General features: G+C 39.7%; 1 protein-coding gene across 1 annotated transcript in view; it reads left to right on the top strand.

The window, feature by feature from the left end:
- GPC6 (glypican 6) overlaps window positions 1-24,633 on the top strand; it is a gene marked incomplete at its 3' end in the record, with an annotated part of 805,049 nt that overhangs the window by 714,131 nt on the left and 66,285 nt on the right. Inside the window, exon 5 of the mRNA XM_082013968.1 lies at window positions 18,439-18,569. Within this exon, the coding sequence (XP_081870094.1) occupies window positions 18,439-18,569 (131 nt within the window). The remainder of the gene's footprint in view (window positions 1-18,438; window positions 18,570-24,633) is intronic.

The following is a 24,633-nucleotide window of genomic DNA, read 5'->3' as shown; positions in this document are numbered from 1 at the left end:
ATGGGGTTGTTGTGGCCAAAGTGCAGGACCCTGCACTTGGCCTGCAGTGCTTGCACTGTTTAGCTGCAATAGAGAAAGATTTGTCATCCGCATGCCTTGGAGTGCACTGCAGAGAGGCCCTTTATACCTTAAGGGGTGGAAGACACCTGTCTCTTCTGACAATTTGGTATGAAAACAAACGCATTAACCTAGAAATTCAGTAGCTTTGGATATGTGGTCTCTTATACTTCTTCACTATCTAGAATAAAAGGAGTATCTATTTATTCTCTTGCTTCAAACTCAGTTAAACTCTTGGTAAATAAACTGTCTTTCCGGTGACTGCATCCAATTTTTGCATGATATTTGGGGGAAAATGGGATGTGAAGGAAATTACTGTTAATTTTCTAACAAAATTAAATGCATTGTAAGTCTTTCAGTGATATCTGGGAATTTTTTCAATGTGTAACCCAAGAGGAAAAAATGAAATTGCCATCAGAGACTTTTTTTCTTTCCCTTAAACTATGCCTGCACGATCTTGCTGCTTCCTACAGAAAATCAGTAGGAACAGACAAGGTGCTGTACATTTCAGACTGGGCTGTCATTATCTTATTTCCCATGCCACCAAGCAGTGCTTTGAGTAAGATGGGATTGGTGATACCCATACACAACACTGTCCACTTCTGAGAGAAAGGAAAGGCAAAGACCCATGGGTTTTTACTAATGACTCATCTAAGAGTTCAGGGAGAATGTGAGCAAGTGATTGATATAAACTGGCTAGCTAAGTGTGAAACAACTAAGCTGAATGTGAACAAGGTTATTTTATCTGATCGACTGTCAAGAACATGCACAACACACTGCAATCTCTTTTGTAAGTAAACCCGTAAAACTACTAATCAAAGAGGATGCCCTAATGGTAAAGGGATAAATAACTGCATAATTACAGCATTTATCTGAGAAATTAAGTTCTCTCAAACAACACGAAGCTCTACAAACCGCTCTTCAGAAACCCTTAGATGTATCGTAAATGACAATAAAAATAATCCACCTTTAGATGAACAAAAAACCTTCAAAATAAATGTCTTTAGTGGCCTCTGTCCCCATGAATAATTTTCTTCTTCGGTGTGGAAAGGATTGAGCTTCCCCCACTCTTCCCCTGGATGGCAGATTTTTTTTTCTAATCAGCCAGAAGAACCCATCAATCTGCTATCACAACCTGCTCACCATTTTGTCAGGCAGTTGGAATGAACATAAGCTGGTATATAACTTGTTACACCCTTCCTGATCAGCATTTATTGTTACACCTTCTTGCTTCTCCACAAAACACAAAGCACTAAAAACTATTTACTGTTTAAAACAAGATTGATTTATGGGCACCTTTTTGTTTTAGGAACAATCGGTTTTTATATCAGGCATTCACTGAAAGACATACAAGTCTTGGCGTATCAAGATGTCATTTTACTGTTGATATTTTCTTTTTAATTTATTCTGCAGAGGCATTCAAAACTTCCCAAGTGCTTTCCAAGCACATGGTGGTTACTGTAGAATAACAAAGGTCTAAGAACAACAGCAGATGCAGGAAAGGAGCCCAAATGAGAAGCAGACATTGGGCAGAACTTCATTCTTGGCACAGTTTTCACAGTGCCCTGGTGCCATTCTGCCAAACCTTTGCTGTGGCCCATCTTTTGCCGCTGATTCACACCGCTCTTAAGAGTTTTAGCTTTGGCCACAGCTTCCAGCACCGTGGCAGTCCCCTCTTTCAACCTCAGCGAAGCAGTCTCTCTCCGATACGCTGTTCCCACTCCATCCTTCTGGAAATATGTTTCCCTGCAGTGTGCACGTCCTGTTCCGCAGCTGCTCTTGCTGCTACAGAGGAGGTCTGGTATCTCCTCGCCATGGTCACAACTTTCCAATGCACGCAACGTGCCTCTGGGTGCACCCATTGCATAGCTGTGCAGTCACCTCGTCCTGCAAACACCTGGCATGGTGGACACCACTTGAGATCCTGAAGCAGATGGGGGGATCGGTTTGAGTACTTGTAAAAGCCACCCTAATGCAAGCTGCCTTTTGAAAGGCAACCTCCTTTCCATTCCCATCATCTTTTTGGCTGCTCTGCAGTAGGTCACACCCTGCTGAAAACCAACCCAACTGAAGAAGGGATCCTGCTTCCAGCCAGCTCCATACCTCCCCGCCGCTGCCTCTGCACTCCCTGAGCACCAGCGCTGGCATGGAGCAGCATGAAAGTTTGTCCTCAGGGGCATGGGGGAGAAGTCTCTTTTTCAGTTGGCTTAAACAGATTGTGTGACTGCACCCTGAGCTGGGCAGGCACAGCGGGCCAGTCTTCTGCCACTGCTTCCTCATGTCTAGACTGCCTCTTGGAAGTTATCCCCTCCATGCATAACACCCAGGTCCTCTTTTTCACTACTCCATGTAGGTTTCCAGCCTGCACCATGCATCCAGGACAGCAGAAGGACAGGAGAAAGTGCCTGAGGAGACACATGAACCCTGTTGTGTCCCTCGTTGTGCCTGCAGGCGGCTATGCAGAAGCATACAACCATGCCATGACTGCAGTTATTATTCACTACATTTTAAAGAACAGATTTTATAAACTTAAGTGGATTTTCAGTTATACTAAAGGAAACCACAAGTATGAATTATAGACAGTCTGGCATGCGTTTTTGTGTAACTGGCCACTGAGTTCACAGTAAATAGATTTTCAGTCCTTGATTCCAGCCTTCCCGTAGGAAAGAAGGAAGGAAAATCTTTGTAGAATGAGGCCTAGTAGAGGTATTGAAAAATTTCATATTCTTTCCTTGCCAGAGCGTCTTTCATTTTAAATAAGTGAGATTCCTTCCTATGAAAGAAAGGAAGAAAACAAGAACTCACATATTGTCTTTTTACATCTAAGTGACTGATGTTTTAGTGACACTTTTCTGTGTCATATTTCTGTCAAGCAATTGTGGGCCGGGACGTGTGACAAAGGCTGAACAACCCCATCTGAAACACAGACACAATAATTTGTTCATGAATAAAAACTCCTCCATAGATATTTGTGTAAACTAACACCAAGCATACAAATATTTGCAGAAAAACAAACAAATAAAAAATGTTAAGCAGTACACTCAGTGCAAGGGATGATCTGAATTTAATGGCTGTTATGTGTCCACATATATAGAGAGAGAAATGTTTGAAATAATCAAAATAAATATTTCTGTTCCATGGTTTGAGAGAACATCACCAAAAGGACAGGCTTGTTCCAGTTTCATTTGTGGAACTCACCTTTGAAAAAGTAGGTTCTCTAACTTCCTTTTCTGAAATAAAATATAGATTATATCTATCTGCTTAGGAGAAAAGGTGTTGCTAGGATGATATAAGTATTATCAAGACCTTCTTCTACTCTTTTGTGGTTGGGAGAGGAACATAACGTTACCAAGTTAATCATCATTGTTTATATTATTCACTGTTATCTTTCTGTATAGAACTTGTGGGAAACATTGAGGACAAAAAATATGTCTTAAATTTTCCTTTTACTGAAGTGGAATCCAGCTGACATGTCTTTGGAGACTTTATTTAGTTACTGAATGCTGGCAATGCCAAGTGCCTGTGAAACGGTTTCCCCTCCTAGCATATAGGATCCAGCATCCAGTGCAGCACATCAATATCAGATGATGTCATTTTTCCTATTTTTTTCCTTGAAAAAATATATGACACTTGTAAGCAGCATTTCAGGAAAGTAGACATTGCTGTATCAATTTTTAGAAGACTGTTGGCTGTCCTTTTTCTGCCTCCTCACTTTTGCTGTCTTTTGAAAACGTGAAAAACTATTTCCCCCATAGATGCTGTCCTATTCCATTTGACAAACATTGATTTTTCTCCCCCATGTTCTGAGTGGAACGAAACCTGGCATGGCTTATTGTTTTTAATAGGAACAAAGATATCAACTACCACCTAGTCCTGTCATGCCAAAACATGTTTATTTCTGTATAGCACTGTCCACAGATATCAATACAGCACTGGGAATAATAGTTGTTCATTTGCTGCCATGCACTCAGCCAAGAGGAAACAAAATTGGATCTTTTCTTCAAAAACTGAGAAGAAGAATGGACAGCTTCCTCCACGCCAAATTGTTGAAAAGTTGCTTTGTGACTTTATTAGGCCTTGGATCATGTCCCACTTGCTAGGGAGACATAAATATTAATAATAACCTTAATGTCTTCATTCAAAGGTATAAAGTTTAAAGATTACATCTTTGTTTTTGTACTTTTGCATTCAGAAAATCTGAAACCAGTGTTATTTTTGATAGCAACAAACCATGGGTACAACAGCATAGGACAGAGCCTAACATTTCTTCTTCCCTGCTCTTGCTTATGCCTGTGTGGATCTGGAAGAGCTGCAATGGAATCAGTGTTAGTATCCCAGAGCTACAGCCGTTGCTAGTGATTGCAGAATTTCACCAACATTTGTTATTCTGGTAAACAGAGGAGCTGGATTAAGTGGCTGTGCATAAAGTTTAGGAATTGCATGAAAACTGACCTCGAGCACAGATCAGTGGCAGAGGAGGAGCTCAGGTGGATAAGGAGGGTGAGACAGAGCTGTGCAGAGCTTGAACGCAGAGGCACAAACCTGATGTCTTTGGGGTGGCCACTGAAGAGGGGATCCGATGTGAATAAATTCACAACGAACTTAATCCCTAAATAAACTGGGTGGATGGGATCTCTCTCCGGAGGTCTCCAGAGCTGACTACATCTCCTCATTTAGTGTACAAAGGATCAGGGAGGACTGTTCCACTAAGTGCTTAGAATTGTAAGAACCGGTTAAAATTCAAAGTTATGGAGAATTGATCCCAAAACATCCTCATACCTCCCTAGATTCCCTAGTCTGTTCTTCTGACATTCAGCAGTCTTATGGGGAAATATAGTTAATTCATATCCATAAGTCTCTCTTGGATGAAACTGGAGATGACTGGATGAATGTTTTTCTGTTGCAAAATGCTCATTTCAGGAAACCAAAAATTTCTGAGGGCAAATTAATAGGATGGTTCCCTGGCCACTGGCCTGGAAGCCTCACCAGCGAGCAGCCAGCCAGCAATTTTTCTGTGACAAATGTTCCGTTTTAAAACTTTTCACCCTCAGTTAAAACAATTTTTTTCCTGCTGTGAAAGTTTTAGTGGGAACAGATCTGGCCAACACTGCCTGTGTGTTGTTATTAATATTTATGACGATTACAACATATCAGGCAAGTGGCCTTGTGTGACGAACATTAGCTTTTTATATTACTTTGACCTTCTCTAGACTGAACGAACATTTTTACTCTTGATCTCCCAATCGTTTAAGAGATCAGGACACAGATAATTTAGAAGAATTAAGGAGCTCAAGTGTAGGGTTTTACAACGTTGCCCCTATCCTATTGATTAGTTCTGTTTCATCCCGATAATATAGTTAATGCAGCTAGGCAAACATACAGAAATTGTTCTTCCCTTTCAAGAGGAATGTCAAAACAATAAATAGATTAGTCATACCAGCTGTATTGATTTGTGACAACCCTGATGTAAGCAATCATTTGGGATTCAAACATTTGGGGGGGGCAGAAACCCACCATTTTTATTTGCTGCATTGGTGTTTACAGGGAGAAATGCTGTTAGGCATCTCAAAGTGCTCTGCATAGTGGCAGGCTTTTAAACACAATGAGATATCCACAGTACATTTCCATATTAATCAATAAGATGAAAGGCAGAAATCAATTTTGTCTGTGCAGCTGTGTGTGACACCTCCCGAAGAGCCCAATCCATTGGGATGGATTCATGCCAGCAAAGCTGGCCATAGGTTGATTGATTATTTATGGCAAGGAAAGGCATAAAGTCAGCTTAGCAACAAGATATGAGGAAAGAATTTACTCATAGGATGTCTATTCAAAAACCTGACATTGGTACCTGGGAAACATGTATTTCAGATCTTAAAAGCAATTGTGGTTTCCCGCATAAAACAAGGGCAAAAAATTTTCTTTGGTTCAGAAGAAAATAAGTCTGAATTTACCAAAGGAACTGAGGAGCATTCAGATGTTTTCTGATAGCCACGGCAATATTAAGGAATTTGCCACATAGTGGCAAATTAACAAGGTTTAGCAAGTGGATTAGCAAAGTACCGTTATTGTAACATTAGGAAATTAATAAAATGTGAGGCCTCTAGTTTCATATTCTACATCCTCCTTCCTGTTCTGGAATAGACAATGAACCTTAACACCTCCCCATGTCACCCACATTTTGGCAGGCCTCCATTACATCCTCCGCTAAGTCTTCTCTCTTCAAGATTGTAGAATGTGAGATTACAACTTGTGTCATATTTGAAAGCTTACGTTTATAATTTCTGCTGCAATGTGGTATCCAAGATGTTATTTCACTGTAGATTTATTCCTTAATATAAACATGTTTTCTTTGGTGCTCTTAGTTGTTCACAATATTCAGTGTGGTGTTTTTTGATGATTGCTAAGCCGCTGTTATGGTAGTATGAACTGAAGAGCTTGGTTTTGAGTGATAATAGTCATCTCAGAGCCCATCATTGCCTAAAAAAATGTTAGAATTTATTTCTTTTTTCTTATACTCATCACTTGATTCCATTTTACTGCTCAATCATCCAGTATCATGAGTCCTTCCGAGATTTGCTGGGGCAGTCTTCGTTTTCACTCTCCTGAACACCACCACCAGTGTGCTTTTTCACCTCATTGTTTACCCACATTCCCTGATCATTTCTGAAAAGGATACAACAGCAAAGTCTTAAGCATAGGGTCCTGTTAAAAATGTCTTTGGAGCAAAAGTTATCCCAACTTAAGCTTTCTACATCTAACTTAGATTGTATACCTAACTTCTAGATAGGTGAAATGAATTGAAACCCAACCACGGAATCACAGGAAAAGTCTGGGTCAGAAAGGGACCTGTGGAGAGCCTGTAGTGTCCAATCGTCAGCTGAGGGCAGGGCTTAGATTAGGTTTTTCAAGACTCTGCCAAGAGAGATTCCACGACATGCCTGGCCAACCTATTCCAGGGTTTAATTCTTCACATGGTGATTTTTTTTTTTTTTGTATAGCTAACCAGAAACCTGTGCCCGTTGTGTCTTGTCCTGTCACTCAACATCTATGTGAAGACAGTCTCCCTACCTTCTCAGTACCTACCCTTTAGGCACTGAAGGTTGATGAGATCTCCCCTGAGCTTGCTCTTCCTAGGCTGAACAAGTCCTGTTCATTCAGCCTTTCTTTATTTGTCAAGTTCTCCAGCTCTCTCATCATCTAGGTGACCATCTTGGACCCTTCTAACCCAAAGAAGGGCTAAATAATCATTGATAATCATCTTAATGCAGAACTGAAGATGCCCTACATCCAGTAGTAGAGACACTATGGAACAGAAAAAAGTATTCAAGGAAAAGAAAAAATAGAATGAGGACCAATGTCCTTCCATAGGTAATTCTCTGTAAACTGCCAATAGGAATGGCATGTCTGGGCTTTTTTTTACAAAAAACGTTAAAGTCATAGATGACACCACACGTAGTAAAAAGATTATGTGTAGGCTAGATACTGTTAAAGGGTGAAGTCTTGAAATAACCAAACAGTTTCTGGAAACAAATTGCTTATATGCATATATACACACACATATACATATATATTTGTATAAACTCTCAAGAAGGGATAGCAGACAGCTCATTAATTATGTTTTCAAAAGTGTACCATAACTTCTGTCAAGGTTGGAAAAAAAGTTCTACTGCACAAAATTTAGAAATATAAGTAGGAATGAAATAAAAAACACTGAAGAATATATAATCACTGTAAATTCTGAATACGAGGAGACACTTGAAAAAACATGCCAGGACTGACATTGGAAATATGGATTATAAATCAGTTGTGATGAAGAGGATAAGGAAATCAGATGCATCAAGGAAATCAAGCCAATTCTCTGAGTCAGACATATGGGCCAAAAAGGGCCTCTGCAAAATAACACTAATGAGATATAACTTTAAAAGTTTAACTAGTTCTAGACACGACAGTACCAGAGCGTTTTTTCAAAGGAAATAAAGAAAACAGCAAAAGAAATAAGGAAATCACTTATGAAAACAGAGTAAAAGAAGTTAGCATAGAACGTGTGACCTAGCACAAACTAAAAGAGGGTATGATAGACGTCTACAGATATCTGAAGGATGTAATAGCCACGAAAAGGATGGGACTGTTTAAGATGATATGAGGTAGCTTATTAGAAATAATAGAGTGAAATTAAGCAGCAGAAAAAATACACCACATAACTGGACAAATATTCTGATAGTGTTGTACAGTAGACAATGAAATAGCTTTATTTTAAAAAGTGGGAAGAGCATATCTAAGCTATTTTAAAATTGGGCTAGACAGATCACTAGGGAATGCATACTGTGGGTGGGAACTCTGCATGGGCGGTGGAATGGCTGAAAAGATCTTTGAGGTTCTAATGTCTGTGACTCTACTAAGATAATATGAGCTATGTACTCAAGAGATTTTTACTGAGGAAAGGATACATTAAATAAGAAACTTCAGACTATGATTTGCTATCTTCAATGACTTGAGCATATCTCATCAAAGCAAAGACAAAAAGATGGATGTTTTTCAGTGTTCCAAACCCCCTACACACCTTGAGAGAATTATGCACATCAGTCTAGGTTAATACAAATTTAAAGAATGGACTATAGCAGGTAGCATACAGGCGTGCATCAATGAGAGTTATTTTATTTACTAACAATATTTTCTGTGACTGATGCTGAGACTATTTAAACATCTCTTGGCACAAAGAAAAAGCAACAAGACAAAGGTTTTAGGAATGTATTGTATTTTATTAATTGATTCATGTAAGACGTTCAGATAGAATCCTCAACAACATTTGGCAAAAACATTTGCTAAAAGTCCAGTTCAGAACCATCTTGCATTCAGCCCCCATAGGGTAGTGAAAGAAGAATAATAATAGTAGACAAGGATTAACATTTTTCCTGGTTTTTGCTTCTTTCTTTTTGCATATGTAAACAAAAATAAGATATAATCTAATAACAGCGCACTAAATTATTTAGAATTGCTGAAAGTTATAGAAAGACAAAGAAGCAAAATCATTTTAATACAGTCATTTTTTCTTCAATTCGTGGAAGAAAAATGTATGTTATGTGAAATGCTCACAAAATCTAGTGAACCTCCGGTTCACTCTACAAAATTCATGTTGTTGCTATTAGCTACAGTAAGATGACAACTGCCTGTCAATAACATTGTCATACATATCTTGTACATGATATTAAACTGATTTCTTGAGCTTCTCTACATAAAGCAGAAGGTTAGAGACAAATCCAGTGGGAGGGATAAAATATTCTCCATTGTTACAGAGTGGGTATGGAAAAAGTTAGCTCCATTCATACTGTTGACATTCTTTTCTTCCTTTTTTGAGGGAAGAGTAAGTGATAGTATCATCAATCAAAATGGCTACACAGCTGATCAGAAGTATCAAAAAACACATTATAATTCTTAAATCTGCAAATTCTTATAACTGAAATTAAAGATATTTAATAAATAATTAGATCTGATTATCTACACATATTTTTAAACTTTGCCTTTTTAATTAATTGGTAATCAACCCGGCAGGGACAATTCTGGATTCCAGTCCCTCCCGCAACAACTTATGATGTGCTTTTCATTACATTAACCTTTGGACATCAACCCTGCAAGCATGAGCCAGAAACCTGGAATACCTGTGTGCCTTAAATGCTAAGATAGAGATTAGTCTTTCTGTCCAGGTGAATAACTAAGTATTCCATAGAAACAGCTTTAAAAGGAGAGCTATCAGACACATAAGAATAGCAGAGGTGGTTAGGGTATTTTTCCAGCAGGTAAAACTTTGAGCTTCCTCACACCAGGCAAAAATGATAGAATCATAGAATCATAGAATGGTTTGGGTTGGAAGGGACCTTTAAAGGTCATCTAGACCAATCCCCCTGCAGTGAGCTGGGACATCTTCAACTAGATCAGGTTGCTCAGAGCCCCATCCAACCTGACCCTGAATGTTTCCAGGGATGGGGCATCTGCCATCTCTCTGGGCAACCTGTGCCAGTGTTTCACCATCCTCAGTGTGCAAAAATTTCTTCCTTATATCTAGTCTAAGAATTTTTTAATTCAATATTTCAAAATATATTTTGAATTCAATATTTCAAAGTATTGAAATGGAGTCTCCCACATCTTCGTTGTACCCTGTAAAGGTAGGCACCTTCAGGACTGCATTCTTCTTCATTAGCCCTTTGAAGAACTCCACACTCTAGGAAGAGCTACAGAAGCAATTGCCTCAAAAGGGCTGAGAGAGTGAACAGATCACTGCCAGACTGCCATGAAGTGTTATCAACCTTTAGAAAGCATTTAAGAGTGATCTGGAGTTTGTACAAGGGTCCGACTTTTGCCTTGGCTGTTGCAAATATTTTCTCAGAAAACAGCTCAGTCACATCAGGATGGAATTCTGGCCACTGTGGCAGTTCACTAGAAGAATGCATGCAGACCACTTTATTCACACATGCACACATCTTTTGAACCAGCTCCCTTGAACCATAACCTGGACCTTGTCATGGTTTAGCTCGAGCCAGCAATTAAGCACCACGCAGCCGCTCGCTCATTCCCCTCCCCGCCCCCAGTGGGATGGGGGAGAGAATCGGGAAAAACTCGTGAGCTGAGATAAGAACAGTTTAATAGGACAGCAAGCGAGGAGGAAACAACAATGATAACAACAATAATAATACCGACAAAGGAATGTACAAGAACAAGTCATGCCCAATACAGCAATTGCTCACCACCTGGTGATCAATAGCCCGTCCCCGAGCAGCGATTCCCTCCCTGCAGCTAACTCCAGTTTATGTACTGGGCACGACGTTATATGGTAGGGAATATCCCTTTGGCCAGTCTGGGTCAGCTCTCCTGGCCGTGCCCCCTCCCAGCTTCTTGTGCACCTCCCTGCTGGCAGAGCATGGGGAGCTGAGAAGTCCTTGGCTGAGTATAGGCACTGCAGCTACTCAGCCACAACTAAAACATCAGCGTGTTACCAACATCGTTCTCATACCAACTGCAAAGCACAGCACTACACCAGCTATCGGGAAGAAAAACCAACTCCATCACAGCCGAAACCAGGACAACCTTAAGACCATTCAGACTCTGCACCCAGACCTGGACCCTTCACCCAGTGTGTGGCTTAGACCATGGGTCTTGCCAGCTGCTGGTTTCCTCCTACTTGCCAGGTAGTCCAGCTTGAAGTTAGCTAGCAGGACGTTACGCACATAGATACAGAGAATATGCTGCACACCCACACTATAATTCTCATCCAGAAAATGGTTAGGAATAGAGTTTAATAAGAAAATAGAGCAGATTGCAGTGATCACACAACCAACATTTGCTGACTAGCAGCAGTGCCTCCACATAGCTGCACTCTTTCACATGCCCTCTTCTCCTTGTTTTCCCATGCTTGTCTTCCCCAGTCCACCTTGATCTATCCCTTTCTTTGCCTTTGTTTTCTCCCATGTAAACAACACATGTCAGGTACTTTTTCCCCATGGCTCCCTGTTTTGTTAACCGTCTGTAAAATCCTGTCATTCTTCATGGCACTAACTGTGACTTTTGTTCAGTTGCCTACTCTGTTGCTTGTTACCTCCAGGAAAATCTCACACCCCATCTAGCAGTTTCTTATGTTTCGCTCAGTTACCTAAACCTCAGGACTAGTCACTTGCCTGCATACCTTACCTGTTAAGCTTAACTGGATATTGATAACCGAACATCCACATAAGGCATATTGAGATCCCCTTTACACAGGTGCAGACACGAGTTTTAAGAAAAATACTTCCTCCCCACAAAAAAAGAGCAGGGTGTAGCGGTAAGATTGAGAATTATCATGCCAGTACATATGTGGAGTTTAATGATAGTCAGAGAGGAAATCTGTCAGTTAAGCCTCATCAGAATAGAGCTGTACAGCGTTCTCATATGAATAATAAAGTGAAAAGGGGACTGTGGACCCGAAGAAAAACAGCAGTTTTGCATCACTGCCATGCCTTACTCTGATTTCCTAAGAAAAGAGTTCTTAGCACCTTATTAAATGTGAGGTGGAGTTTTCTCAAATTTTTTTAGTAAATCATGATCTAGCAGTAAAAGTTTTGGCAGAGTATTACAGGGATGTATTTCCACTGTTATTATATTTCTAAAAAGTCAAATGTATACCCATACTTCACTTTTCAAATTCTATTTTTTATTCTGTTGCATTAATTTACTATCTAGTGCTCTAAAGATTTTATGGTCATTGTTTATATTTAGTGTCATGATGGAAAACTCACTGAGTTTTGCCTACATGATGTAGTAAACACAACCCAAACTCCCGCCTCCCCTTGCCCTTGGTCAGAAGGTTGAGAAGCTACCAAATGAGCAATGCTTTGCAGCCCGACATATTAACAGTTATATCCTTTTCCAAAACAGTCATTGCCGTCCTTAGGTCATAACCAACCACAATAAGTTGCTCGGTCTGTTTACAACTAATTCATCTCTCTTCTTCTGTCATCCACAAACTTGTCCATAGACAAATCCTTTGAAGCTTCCCAAATAAAAATTTATTCTTACGTTATTTCACAAGCAAGTATGTGAACAAGCACTTCAGAGTTCTTAATAAATATGTGTTAGAAGTCCCAGATACATGGGACTAGAAAAAATAGAAACCTTCTATTTAAGATAAGGTCTTCCTCCCTTTTTTCCCAAAACAAAACATACCTCAAGATTTTGTGAAGGACATGCAATTCAGTAATTTGCCATTCTTTGTCTCCCTGAAGAAACAATGTTTGTAGAGACTTCATCCACAAATGTTTTTCTGGATTTCCCTGGGGAAAGTTCAGCCACTGCTGGAATCTCACTGAGAGCTTAAAAGTAGAAGAACAACAAATTGTGCATGAAAGGAAAAACTGACATTACAGCCAAACTAAGAGAGACCCCAAAAATGCCTTCACTTATAAGCTTCCTGAGTCTTTCCTACCAGCTCCCTGGGTCTTCTCTATCCTTCCCTTCCTAATTTGTATTTTCTTGATGATAGAAAGATGGTAAGAAAAAGGATGCACTGATTGTTTTTAGAGGAACTTTGTATTTCAGTCTAGTTTGGGTTTTTTTTCCCTTGTCAGATGTCTCATATATCAGTGTCCTTGTCTCTGCTTTTGGTTCAAACTGGGATTTACTAGGAAGTTTTCTGGAAACCTGCCTTGAAGGAAAGGTAACATAATTAGGAAAACATCACTTCTGGTATCAAGATGAGTCACAAAGACAGTGGCTTGATGCAGTTCCTAGGAAACAGAGGCAGATTCTTGCTTATTTATATTAATAGTCTATCCATTATTTGGCCTGGAGATTCTCAGGGTTCACAGAACATCACCATATCTTTAAATTCACACATGGCCTTATGAATTTTTAAGTTATACAATAAATCACTCATCACGGTGATCAGCTTTGTCCTGTATGTCTCATTAAAATGACACTTATAAAACTAAAAAAAAAAAAAATCCATGATGTAAACCAAAAATTTCTGCATCATCTCTTTCTTATATATTTCTTAAAATGAACCACTGTCAAATATCTATGGTATTTCTTGATGTGGACAAAGGAGTAGAAAGCAGCTAAACAGAGCTGCTCTGCTCAGCCAGCAGAGATATTTTAGGACCCCCGGGACTACACCCTGAGACTCCTGTAGGCTTGGGGTTTTTTACTGTATCAGGAAGGCCCCCACTCCTGTTTTGAGCAACACGCATCTAGCAGGAGACATCAAGAGCGGTGGCACTGCCAGTGAATCTAGTGTGCCACATTCTCTGCCCTTTCCCAGGACTGTTTTGTGAGTCCACGTCCTCAGTTGAGCAATTAGCCACGTTTATTGTTTCCGAGTCACTAACAAATCCACAATGCCAGAATGACTTACCTAAATTGAGTTCTTGAGCCACTCACCCTGCAGCTAGATGCCAGCTTTTTACCAAGTGTTGTAGTATATGGAGAGAGAAGACATGTACTTAGCCTAAGCAAAGCAGATTTTGAAAAATGTTAAGATGTACAAATAAAGAACATACGTAACTGAACAATACAGTCCAAGTGAATTAATGACAAAAAAACAGATAGTCAATTAATGAATCTGTATTTTATAGCATAAACAATAATTAAGCTCCCAATGTTTACTATTTGAGCTGACTGAGAAATTATTAAAGCCACACAGAGTCCCACTGAACTGAATCAGGCTTTCTTTGAGTTCAAGTGTCTGTTCTTGAGAATTAAGATTTCCAAGTCTGAGGCATACAGATTTCCTTAACTTCATTTTGAAGGCTTTCCAGCTTCTCCTGTAATAATATTCATAACATTTTTAGGAGAAAAAAAAAGACTTGGGACAACAGAGTGTTTTGTTTGTTGTTACATGGTTATAGATTTGAAGAGCTACAGCCTGGGAAGGACCATTACATCATTGTGACTGCCCTGTCATAAATCTCATATCATTAAATTTCTTCTGATTTTCAGTATATTCAACCTAAAAGCTTTTATTTCGTTCAATTGCATAGGATACTTTGTGTGTATACGTCGTATGTGTTTATATAGCATTATGCCAGTGAATAATAAGATTTAGCACTGGAGTGAGGGTTAGGGTTGGCAAACAAAAGGATGCAACCTAATGAGCTGAAGGAATATTTTCCAAGGGAGGAACTCACCTTAAGACAACACACTGTAAGATTTTTTTTTTCTAGAGATCAATGTTAAGGATAGGAAATGCAATCTGAATTTTAGTCTGAGATCTAACTCAAAAAATCAGTAGATAGAAGCTCGTTAACTGGAGTAGTGATTATGTTCCCAAGGGGCCTGCACACTCACAGTAATATGGCTGCCTTGCTCCTCAAGGCTTCTGTCAGACTAGGGCTGTCAGATATCATCTGGATAATGAGATGATGATGGTGACAATATATAGGACAACATGATGATTAATGACTTAATATATGACCTATATATAACTTTAAATATTACTTAAATATTACTTATGTGACTTAAAATATAACAATATTAATGACCTAATATTAGGGACAACATGATGGTTAGAGAAAGGGTAGAAGGAAGAGCTCAGTCAGACAGAGGCTAAGAGTTCATAAAAGTGACTGAGCTTATACTCATACCAGAATGAGACAGGAGTAACCCAGTAGCCCAGTCACTGCTAAATCAGCCATGGCCCCATACACCTGCTGAAACTGAGGAAGATGAAACGAGTCCTCAAAAAACATTAGTTTCCTGTTTGTGCAAGAGCTCGTCTGAACTGTGCAATTGCCCAAGACTTCTAGTCTGAGTTGAGCCCTAAAATGAGCCTTAACTGGAAGCACATGTGCCAGCCTCAGAAATAATTTTGCAGGAGGAACCTGTTTTGCCTTAGCCCTTCAAGCATCTGTCATCCCAGCATTTAATACGTTTCTCAGACGCTGCCTCTTCAACTATGTCCCCGTATAGGCCTCCAGTTTAACACTAGTCTTGTCCCACATTCCAGCTCCAAAACAAAAATACAGACTGTTGATATAAAGATGTATCTGTCATCAATAAAGGTGTGGATATTTCAAATTAAACTTTTCCCTTAATGCTAGCCATATCCCTATAGTGCTAACTAAATAAAAGATTGAAGGGCTCCAATGTCAAGTGATAGTGTTGGCTCACAGCCTCATTGCTTCAGGCTTAGCTGCTCCACAGATTTGTGTTGTGAATAGCTGGCTGGAGTGGTTCAGAGACATTCCAAAACAGAGAAGGACATAGTAATTACAGAATATGGACATCCTGGGATCTACTGCTTGATTTTGCTCTCTATTCTTTTTTTTTTCCTTTTCTTTTCTTTCTCTTTCTTTTTTAGCATAAAGCTATAGCCCATGTGATTGAAACATAAACTTGACTCCAACCTTAACTTGAACCCAAGTTCTTGAGCACACCATCAGACCTACACCATACTATATCAAACAAGGGAGCTCAACATAGCAAAAAGCTCACAGAGACCTTTGGCAGCCAGGAATTACTCACATTTCTCAGCCTCTGCCCACGTCCAATACAAAGACTAAGGAAAGACTAAGTCTATGAATAGGGTTAAGGTTCAGAAAATAGAAGCTGATGAACTAAAAGATGTTTTTTCTAAAGATACAAACTAAGCCAGGAACAGATCTTTAGTCTGCATCTCCCAGAACTATTAATTTTGAAGTTGAAGGTCCTTTGCTTGCGGAAAGGGGCTGTTCTTACAATTAAAGCTGTGGTTCTTGTTCAGTTAAGGATGATGCACTTCTCTCTTTTGCCGTGTAGCTGAGATCCCACTTCCAGATTCAATTCAAAACTAGTGCCCCATGCCATCAGAAGAAACAGCAAGTAGGCTCAAGGCACCACCTTTCTCATGAAGGGTCTCCAACAATTGCCTGTTTACTGAACTCCACTTCAACATAGTCTGTTATCCCAAACATGTACTTGAGCTTAGCACTAGACTTGTCCAAACTGCTAGTTCCCAACCTAAAGCTCCTTAACTTAAGCTTTGGGCTACTCCTGCCAAAAAAAAAAAAAACAAAACAAAAAAACTTATGATTGTTTTATACATTAACCCTCATCTTAACCGTAATCCTGAACTAAACCACCAAAATCCAGCCATCAAGACCTGTGCCCTAACAATGCCTAGTACTGGTTGTGGCAGCTAGGATTGTAGGCTGAGCATGTTGCCCACAAGGTGCAAAGGCATGAATGTTTTATAGAAGTCATTCCAAACATGTGAGGAATAAAATCCTTTGTACTAGACCACACTTACAAATTCTCTTTGCATGGGGAAAAATTGCAGGAATCTCTAAGTGTATGCCTGTGCACGTGTGTGTATCTCTGTGTGAATGAAAACTGATTTGTTCCCTCTATCAGAGATAGGTGCTGTTTCCACTGAGTCTCCCACTGGAAGGGGTTTAAACTAAAGAATTTTAAAATAATGGACAGCCAGAAACTGAATCCTTAGCATCTCACCATTTCTCACAGTTAGCAACAAGTGCTATATGCCCTGCTCCAAATAACGGACATTACACTCTATCCAGCCTAAAAGTACTGTGAAATATTAGAGGCAAATTTACAAAAGTGCTTGAGTAGTGCATGCTGAGTAATTTCACTTTCAGTGGGGTTTTTACGCATGCATTGACCGCACATAAACAACACATTGTAGCCCTCAGGTCAGGCTGCGCACTGAAGTCGGTGTCTCAACAGCTAGGGTGAGGTAACAGCCCGTTCCTCCCACACATCCATGCACACGTGTTTCTGTGGGGAGGGAGAAGATGGCCATGCAGGATGGGAAGAAGCCCCAGGACTCCACAGCCACGTGCGGAGCTCCACGCCTTCTCCACGTAGCTGCTGTGAGACTGGTGCTTACAGCACCAAAGCACGAGTGGGGTCCGTTTTGGAAGGAAGTCTGGTTGCCTAAGTCTTTGGAGCCTAAGTCTGAGGGATAAAGAAGAGGCCATGTGAAGATTTTTGTTTATCATGTTAGAATTACAAGTGGCATCTGTTTAAAGCTAATTAGGTGCTGAAAATTTTAAATGCTAACACGTGAGACAAGGATCAAACATGATGTTCAAAGTTCTAGTGTAAATCCAGTTTATCGCACGGCTATTGCCACAGAAACTGTGATAAATCTGTGTCTCTGAGTAGACAAACACATGATGAATGGCAAAACCTTTTTTACTGTTATTAATTTCTGTTCAGTTGCTTTTTACTTGTTAATGGACACAAAAAGATAAAATTAATTCGAAGAGGGGCTCTAATGTAAATCAAGCAAACAATTGTTTTTAAAATCCAAAACATAGAAAGAATATATGTTTCTACATACAACTTTCAACGGCGTTTTGAAAATGTAGCAAGGCAAACATTGTTTATACCTATACGCTATGGCAGAAATCCAATATTCATCTGCTGTTCATATAGCAAGAAAATGAGATCATTAAGGTCACAAAGAACAGCTGCTTTAATTATAATAACCTGATATATCATATCAAAGTTTTCATCATCTCACACAAACTCTAAGAACATACCCCAGGGATTCATTTCTATCATCCTGCTTTTTCTCGGGAAGGAGACTACATAAGCACACTCCAGAGCACCAGCTGCTTCAAGTGGTGCAATGCTGTGTAAAAGAATTTTACCCCAAGCTCAATAATGCTATGGCAACTATTATTAATTTAACTTTTGCAGTCTTTAGTCCTCTTTCTGTGGTGGCAGCAGTAGGGGAAGATATTTTTGACAGCTGGGAAGCTGCCCGGCAGGCTTCACAGTCCCACTGCCACACGTCCCCAGGGGCTCCTGCTCGGCAGCGCTCGGTACCGACGCCTCCGGCTGCTGACGCCGGTCTGCCTGAGGCACCCAAAGGTATCCCTTCTTTAAGGGAATGGCTGCTTTGTGTTTTAACAGATGCTATGCTTCTGGTAGCGGAGAGATTAGAGGGACCATTCAACATTGAATCAGTCATGGATCCTATTGATGTCAAGATTTCTGAAGCCATCATGAACATGCAAGAAAACAGCATGCAGGTGTCAGCAAAGGTACAGTGTGAGTCGCGCCTTCTCTGTTGCTGAATGTCACATGCAGGGGGAAAAACGTCTCCACCCTTTTTCTGTCCACCCTATATAAGAAAGGTTGTCCTGACCATTACAAATTGCTTTTGCTCACTCGACAGTTCACCAGGCTGCTTTTGAATCCTTCGTCTAGTTAAACAACCTCAAAGTTTTCAAAAGGGAGTGGCAGGGAGAAAGGTACCGTTTAGTAAACTTCAAATTAATAGCTGTAAGAGATTTAAGGAAAACAGAGTGTGTTGAAAATTAGCAGTAACTCTGTAAACAGTACTCTGTGGGGTGCTCTTGGTAACTTCTGCTCATATCTCATCTGTGATTCTCCATATTCGCTTCCAAACACCTTTTGATCTGTCTAGGTCAGACTGAAGTACAATGTGCTTGAGGTGAATACACAAAATGTTCCATTTAACCTCCTTTAATAGCCACTCAAGGGAAATATCATTACATCAGACAGCCTCTGATTACCAGACATCAGTTTGATAGAGTTTTGTCTGGATTCTGACATGAAGATAAACAGAGTTAATGACACCACCTTCCTCCATTCCATTTTTAGTGTGTGTGTGAATACACAGATCACCACCACCTCTGAACCTCATGTTAATAAGATCCATCGAATTCAGTAACAGGTGCTGTTGAGCCAATAGTCAATAATTAACAGCTTTTCCTTAATATTCATCAGTGACCTGCAGCTCAAAACCTAAAGTCAACAGTTTGCCAGGTTCTCTGCACTAGGAGTTTCTACCTCCCACTGATCTCCCAGTAGTCAGTTAGGTGCTGGCTAGACTGCCATCCAAGCCAGTGAATTTCCATTGCTTGGAAGGAAGCTGCCATAGTTGGGAAAAATGTGGGGACAAAAGGCAGGAGGCTGAGGTTAATATTCTTCCTGCCAACCCAAAATTAGATGCTTTTTATGGCCCCAGTGCTGCAGGTTGCTAAGGATTTCCTTCAAGATGCTTTTTACTTTCAACCTACGTGAAGTTACTCGGATTTTAAAAGCAGTCTACATCCTGCGCGACAAGACTTTGTTCTGGCAGCAGTGATCAAGGCGGCTAACAGCCAAATTCTCTCAAATGTTTGGGGAATTAAAGGCTAGCTTCAGCAAACTCAGCCCCTACGTCAAAAAAAGAAACAAAAAATATTTTCACTGAAAATTCACCCAAGGCTCAGGTGTATTTCATTTTCCTTCTTACTTGCTCAGTTCTCACACTTTATCCATCAGTCGGGAAGCTGCATCCCCTGCCAGAGTCCAATGACATCACCTGGGCACAAGCTCACCTCACTACTTGTTTGTAGCAGAGCAGACTGTTTCTCCTGTCCCTCAGAAATATTTTAGTTGCTGTAAAGATTAATAAATCACAGCAATTCCATTTGCAATGTAAAGTTTTTCTTCTAAGAGAAACCTTAGCCAATATTTCTTAAAATCTTGAGAAACAGAACCAAATTATATCCGTGAAATTTATTTTATTATATTTTCATAGATAACAGAGCTGTCTATCCTTGAGGGGCCTTTGTATATTTGTGTGTAGACCATTATTCTCCTGAAATGTGATTTCCTTGTTTTCCTAGGTTATATCCATCTTTTTTCAGGTCCTAACACATGGAAATGCTTTATTCTTAAAGAAAAGTATAAGAAGGCAAAGACTTTGGGTTTAGTGCTGTGTTCTCCTATGTCATGTCAGATCTGTAGAGATGATATACGAGCGGACTTCGAATCAGTCATCTGTCGTCTAATTTTTCCCCCTTATACATACTGACCACTTAGAGCTTCAGTGAAAATGACAGATCCCTTGCCGGATGTAATGGGGTGCATGGAATGCAATTGCAGACCTAATGTAGGAGAAAAGCCATGCTTGTCAATTATTCTGAGACTCTGCTCAGAAAGCTTCAGGCAGGGTGCCGAGATCGTGCTATTTTCTTTCTTCAAACAATTTGGTATCTTGCATTTGACTGTACCCACTGAAAATGTAGTGACTAGGAATCACAGCTGTTTTTCCAGAAGTCAGTCAGTGCATTTTTACAATGGGAAAATGATGATGCACTAATAATGTTATGTCTGCAACACCCACATACACATAGATTATTCTTCACCATTGACATGCAGCTTTTTCTACCTAAAAATCTGGCTGATGTATGGGAGGAGGCTCTATGCTGTATTCAGTAGAATTTTTGGCCATTTTGTAGAATGTTGTTTCTCTTTCAAAAGGAATTGAACAAATGAAAACAAACAGTTTCTTCCTCAAGGGCCTCTCACTAACGTCATCCTCTTTGTGGGCAGAAGACCCAGAATTCATTTAATCCAAAATCCATCCCTCTCCTGTTTCAAATGTTTGTATAAAATTGCCCTATTCCAAAAGTCATTTGCATTAAATTGCACTATCAATTTGTCTTTGTATCACAAAATGTTGTTTTGTATTATACCATCTGCAATTATATTCTGAAATTTATTTGAGAAAAATAGAAGTATGTTTGATATAACACATTGACTGTACATTACTCTGCATATACAGGCAAAATTAAGTGACCAGCAATGTACACTTTCCAACATAATAAGTGTATAAAAATAAGTAAGAATGCATGTGCTTATGTGAATGATGAAGTCTTTGGTTTAGATAGCAGCTGAAAAATACATCATGAACTTCCTAGTTTCCATTTTTATGGTTTGTCCCCCCATTCTTCATGTGATGTAGTACTGAAGGTTTTGTCCAATATCTTTTTCCTATAAATATGCGCCTCCTATTCAGCACTATTCTTCTGAGAAATGGTCTTCATGACTACAGTTATACTAATAAATAAAAGAGGGGCAAAGACCAGTGCCTGATCTTGAGGCCAAAGTGTCACAGCCTGATTCATTTCTATACTGCTGAGAGCTACCTTCTCTGGAGTTGTTTCATTCTGCAAAGAGCAAGTTGAAGCAGTCCAAGAAAAAGCCAATGAGTTAACAATTAATCAGTGCAGACAGCCAGGGCTTATTGCTTGAGTTCACGCCTTGTCTTTCATTTCCTTAGAAGACACAAACCCTCTGGCTTCCACTCTTGATGGGTGCACATCAATATCGAGACAAAGAATTATAGAGGTGCCACATGTACCTCTTCTATCTTTGTACTTCCAGCCAAGGACATACAGACTCAGCCATATCCCAGTATCTGTCACTGCATAAAATGGAGCATCTCTGTTCCTAGGACATGAGGACATTCCTTTTCTTGTTTGTGTGCTGATTGTGGTTGATTCTTTCAGCACAGTTCACATTAGCCTGGTACCAGTGTTATGTTAAGATCCTCCAATTCATCCTGAGGCTGGAGCATGTCTCTGTTTTCTTGATATTTCCCTGCAGTCTATATTCAGCACTGGCTGTCTAGAAAGTCTGACCACAAATCTCTAGGCTTCATACACTGCTCACCTTGTGTGGCTGTCATGTCCCTGAACGACAGCCACATGAGGTTCTTATTTTGTCTCAGGGAAAGTTACATTCCTGACAGCTGCAATATCTGGAGCTGCGTTCTGAAAAGGAGCAATGGTCTAGAAAGTCAGCCCCCAAGGCCTTTCTGCTAAAGGAATCTATGTGCTCTGAATCAGACCCTAGTTTCCCTTCTCCAAAAAAAGGGCAAGGACTGAAGATCAAAAGACCCATCAAAAGATCAAAACCAGCTTCCATAGCTTCACCGTCTAACATCTGCAGCCATTCTGACAGAGTACCTTCTGGAAACCAAACCACACAGAGTGCCAAAACAGTCTGAGCTGCCTGAACTGCCTCCCAGGACATCGGCACTTTTTAAGAGTAAGCTTTGCTATCTGGGTCTACCCAGACTTCAGTGGTGTTCGCTGAAGGTTGCCTCTGGTAGAAGTCGGGTTGCAATGGATTTACCTCGAGTTTCTCCTGATAATGTCTGAGACGTACTATCTCCATTATTGAAATCCCTTTGCTATTGCCAGTGACGCCTCTTTGGTATTGGAACATCATAGAGCCAAACCCAGTGCTCAGCAACAGCTTGAATATTTCTCAGGTAAAAGTTTCATATTCTGTATATTGTTTCCCGTGGCTCAGTTCATATCCAAGACTTAGTCATAGCATACATTTCCCTTATTCTCATTCTCCCTGAGGTAATTCAAGGAGTCATATTCAGAGAGTTGTAACATACAAAGGCTCATTTCACTCTTGGCCAACAAAAACATGTTTTGGGACCCCTCACAATCTTCCCATAAGGCTGTCAGTACCTTTGACTCCTGCTTCAAGTCAAAGAGTAAATCCCACATCTGTTCCATTTTAACAATATTAACGTTTACTAGTTGACATCTGCAGGGATTGCTCATTCACAAGTGCAGGAAAACTCAAAAAACAGCAGAAAAGAGGTTATTACATCCATTTTTCTTCAAAATGGAGAACATTCCTAGTCTTGTTGCATCAGCATAATTTTATCTTCATTGCTACTCAAAACACAACATACTGGACTATTTTCTGCATTTTAAGCAGTCTGGTTCTATACAGATATGTTTGGCTGCTGTAAGTGTCATTTGGCTGCCATACCAAGATTTTTCCATTTTCATAAAGTCTTTCTCATAACTAAGTCTCCCCTTAGTAAGTCTTAAATCTACTTTTATCTGAGCTGATGGATGTGCCATTTTAACCTACAGATACATGTTCCTTTTCAGCAATTACTTCAGCTAAAAGGATGAATGAGCTCCATGACATAGCAGACTACCTATGCATTATTTATAAGGAGGAAATCTTCATAAAACTACATCCAAGGTTCTTCTTAAAATAATCCCCAAGTTTCATATTAATGCAACCTCTTCATTTATCTGTGTTCTTTCCAGAGCCCCGTGCAGGAAAAATATGATGTCATTTCAGGAAAAAATCAATGCTATTCTATCTGGACATGAGAGAGTCAATGGAGCAGAGTCATGTCGAGACACTCAATAAGAAACACTGAGCACTACCACATGTCTAAATAACAGTATGACTCAGGGCTTCATAGAGAACAAATTCTGTCTGCTGGGATTCAAAACCCCGAGTTCTCCTGGGAAGAGGACATTTTTTTTACAGCATCTACTTCCTAGTCCTGAAGTAGATACCTCCACTTAGTCAGCTTGATAGATGTAATTCTTCACTGTCTCTGCTGACTTGATCTCACGGCTTGGTCCATATCCCTGACCGTAGAGGTCTGGTGCTCTTTGTGACACCCTAGGATATCCCATCTGAGCTTCAATTGGGAATGGTCTTGTTAAGGCTTAAGACAGTCTTAACAGATGTTTCAGATATCCCAAGACATCACAAACTATTAAAGATGACTTCTCTAAATTCATAAAGGATGGACTTCACCAGTTATATATAAAATGCAATTTTTTAAAGAGAGTGGATATATGCTGCCATTTCACAGCATGTGTAATGAAACACCTGAATATTTTTCCAGAAATCGCTCAATATCTCTGATTAGCATTGTGAAGAAAGTATTTCATGTGCTGCTTCTTAGGAAGCATTTGTTAATTTCAGATATCAGCTTTACATTTTCGTTCTGTCAGTTAATACCTGGACGCAAATTAGAAAATGTCTCTTTTGCTCTCAAAATTTAGTTACTGAATATTGTACCTACTGCATGTCTGCCAGGTCATTGAAAAAGTATATTATTTCTTCTTCTGTGATGTAACAATTGCTATCTAATTTCCATCCCTATTGTCTTCTGGCTGTATGTAGATTTGTTCATACAAAACTACTTGCTACAACTATTTGTATAAAGCTAAATGCCACAAAGTCAATGTTAGGGGGTTTTTTCAGTTTGTCATAAGGAAAAATGAATATAGATTATGTAGACTCACAGTTACTCCACATGGTCATACAAGTGGTCTAACAGTCACACACTGTGAAATTTAAGAAGAATCAATGCCTTCACTTTCCTTTTCCCTGAGAGTCAAGTTGCATGTTTTGGATAATTGTCACTTGTCTTTGTAAACAAATACTTGATTGCTTAATTGACTAAATGGGATTTCATAGATACCTAAATAAACGGTTATGTTTTCTGTACATAACTTCTCTTCAGTC

The sequence above is a fragment of the Phaethon aethereus genome, assembly GCF_964289735.1.
Source record: "Phaethon aethereus genome assembly, chromosome: 1".
Lineage (NCBI taxonomy): Eukaryota > Metazoa > Chordata > Aves > Phaethontiformes > Phaethontidae > Phaethon > Phaethon aethereus.
Note: the sequence above shows the minus strand (reverse complement) of the source record. Positions and strands in the feature narration are given on the sequence as shown.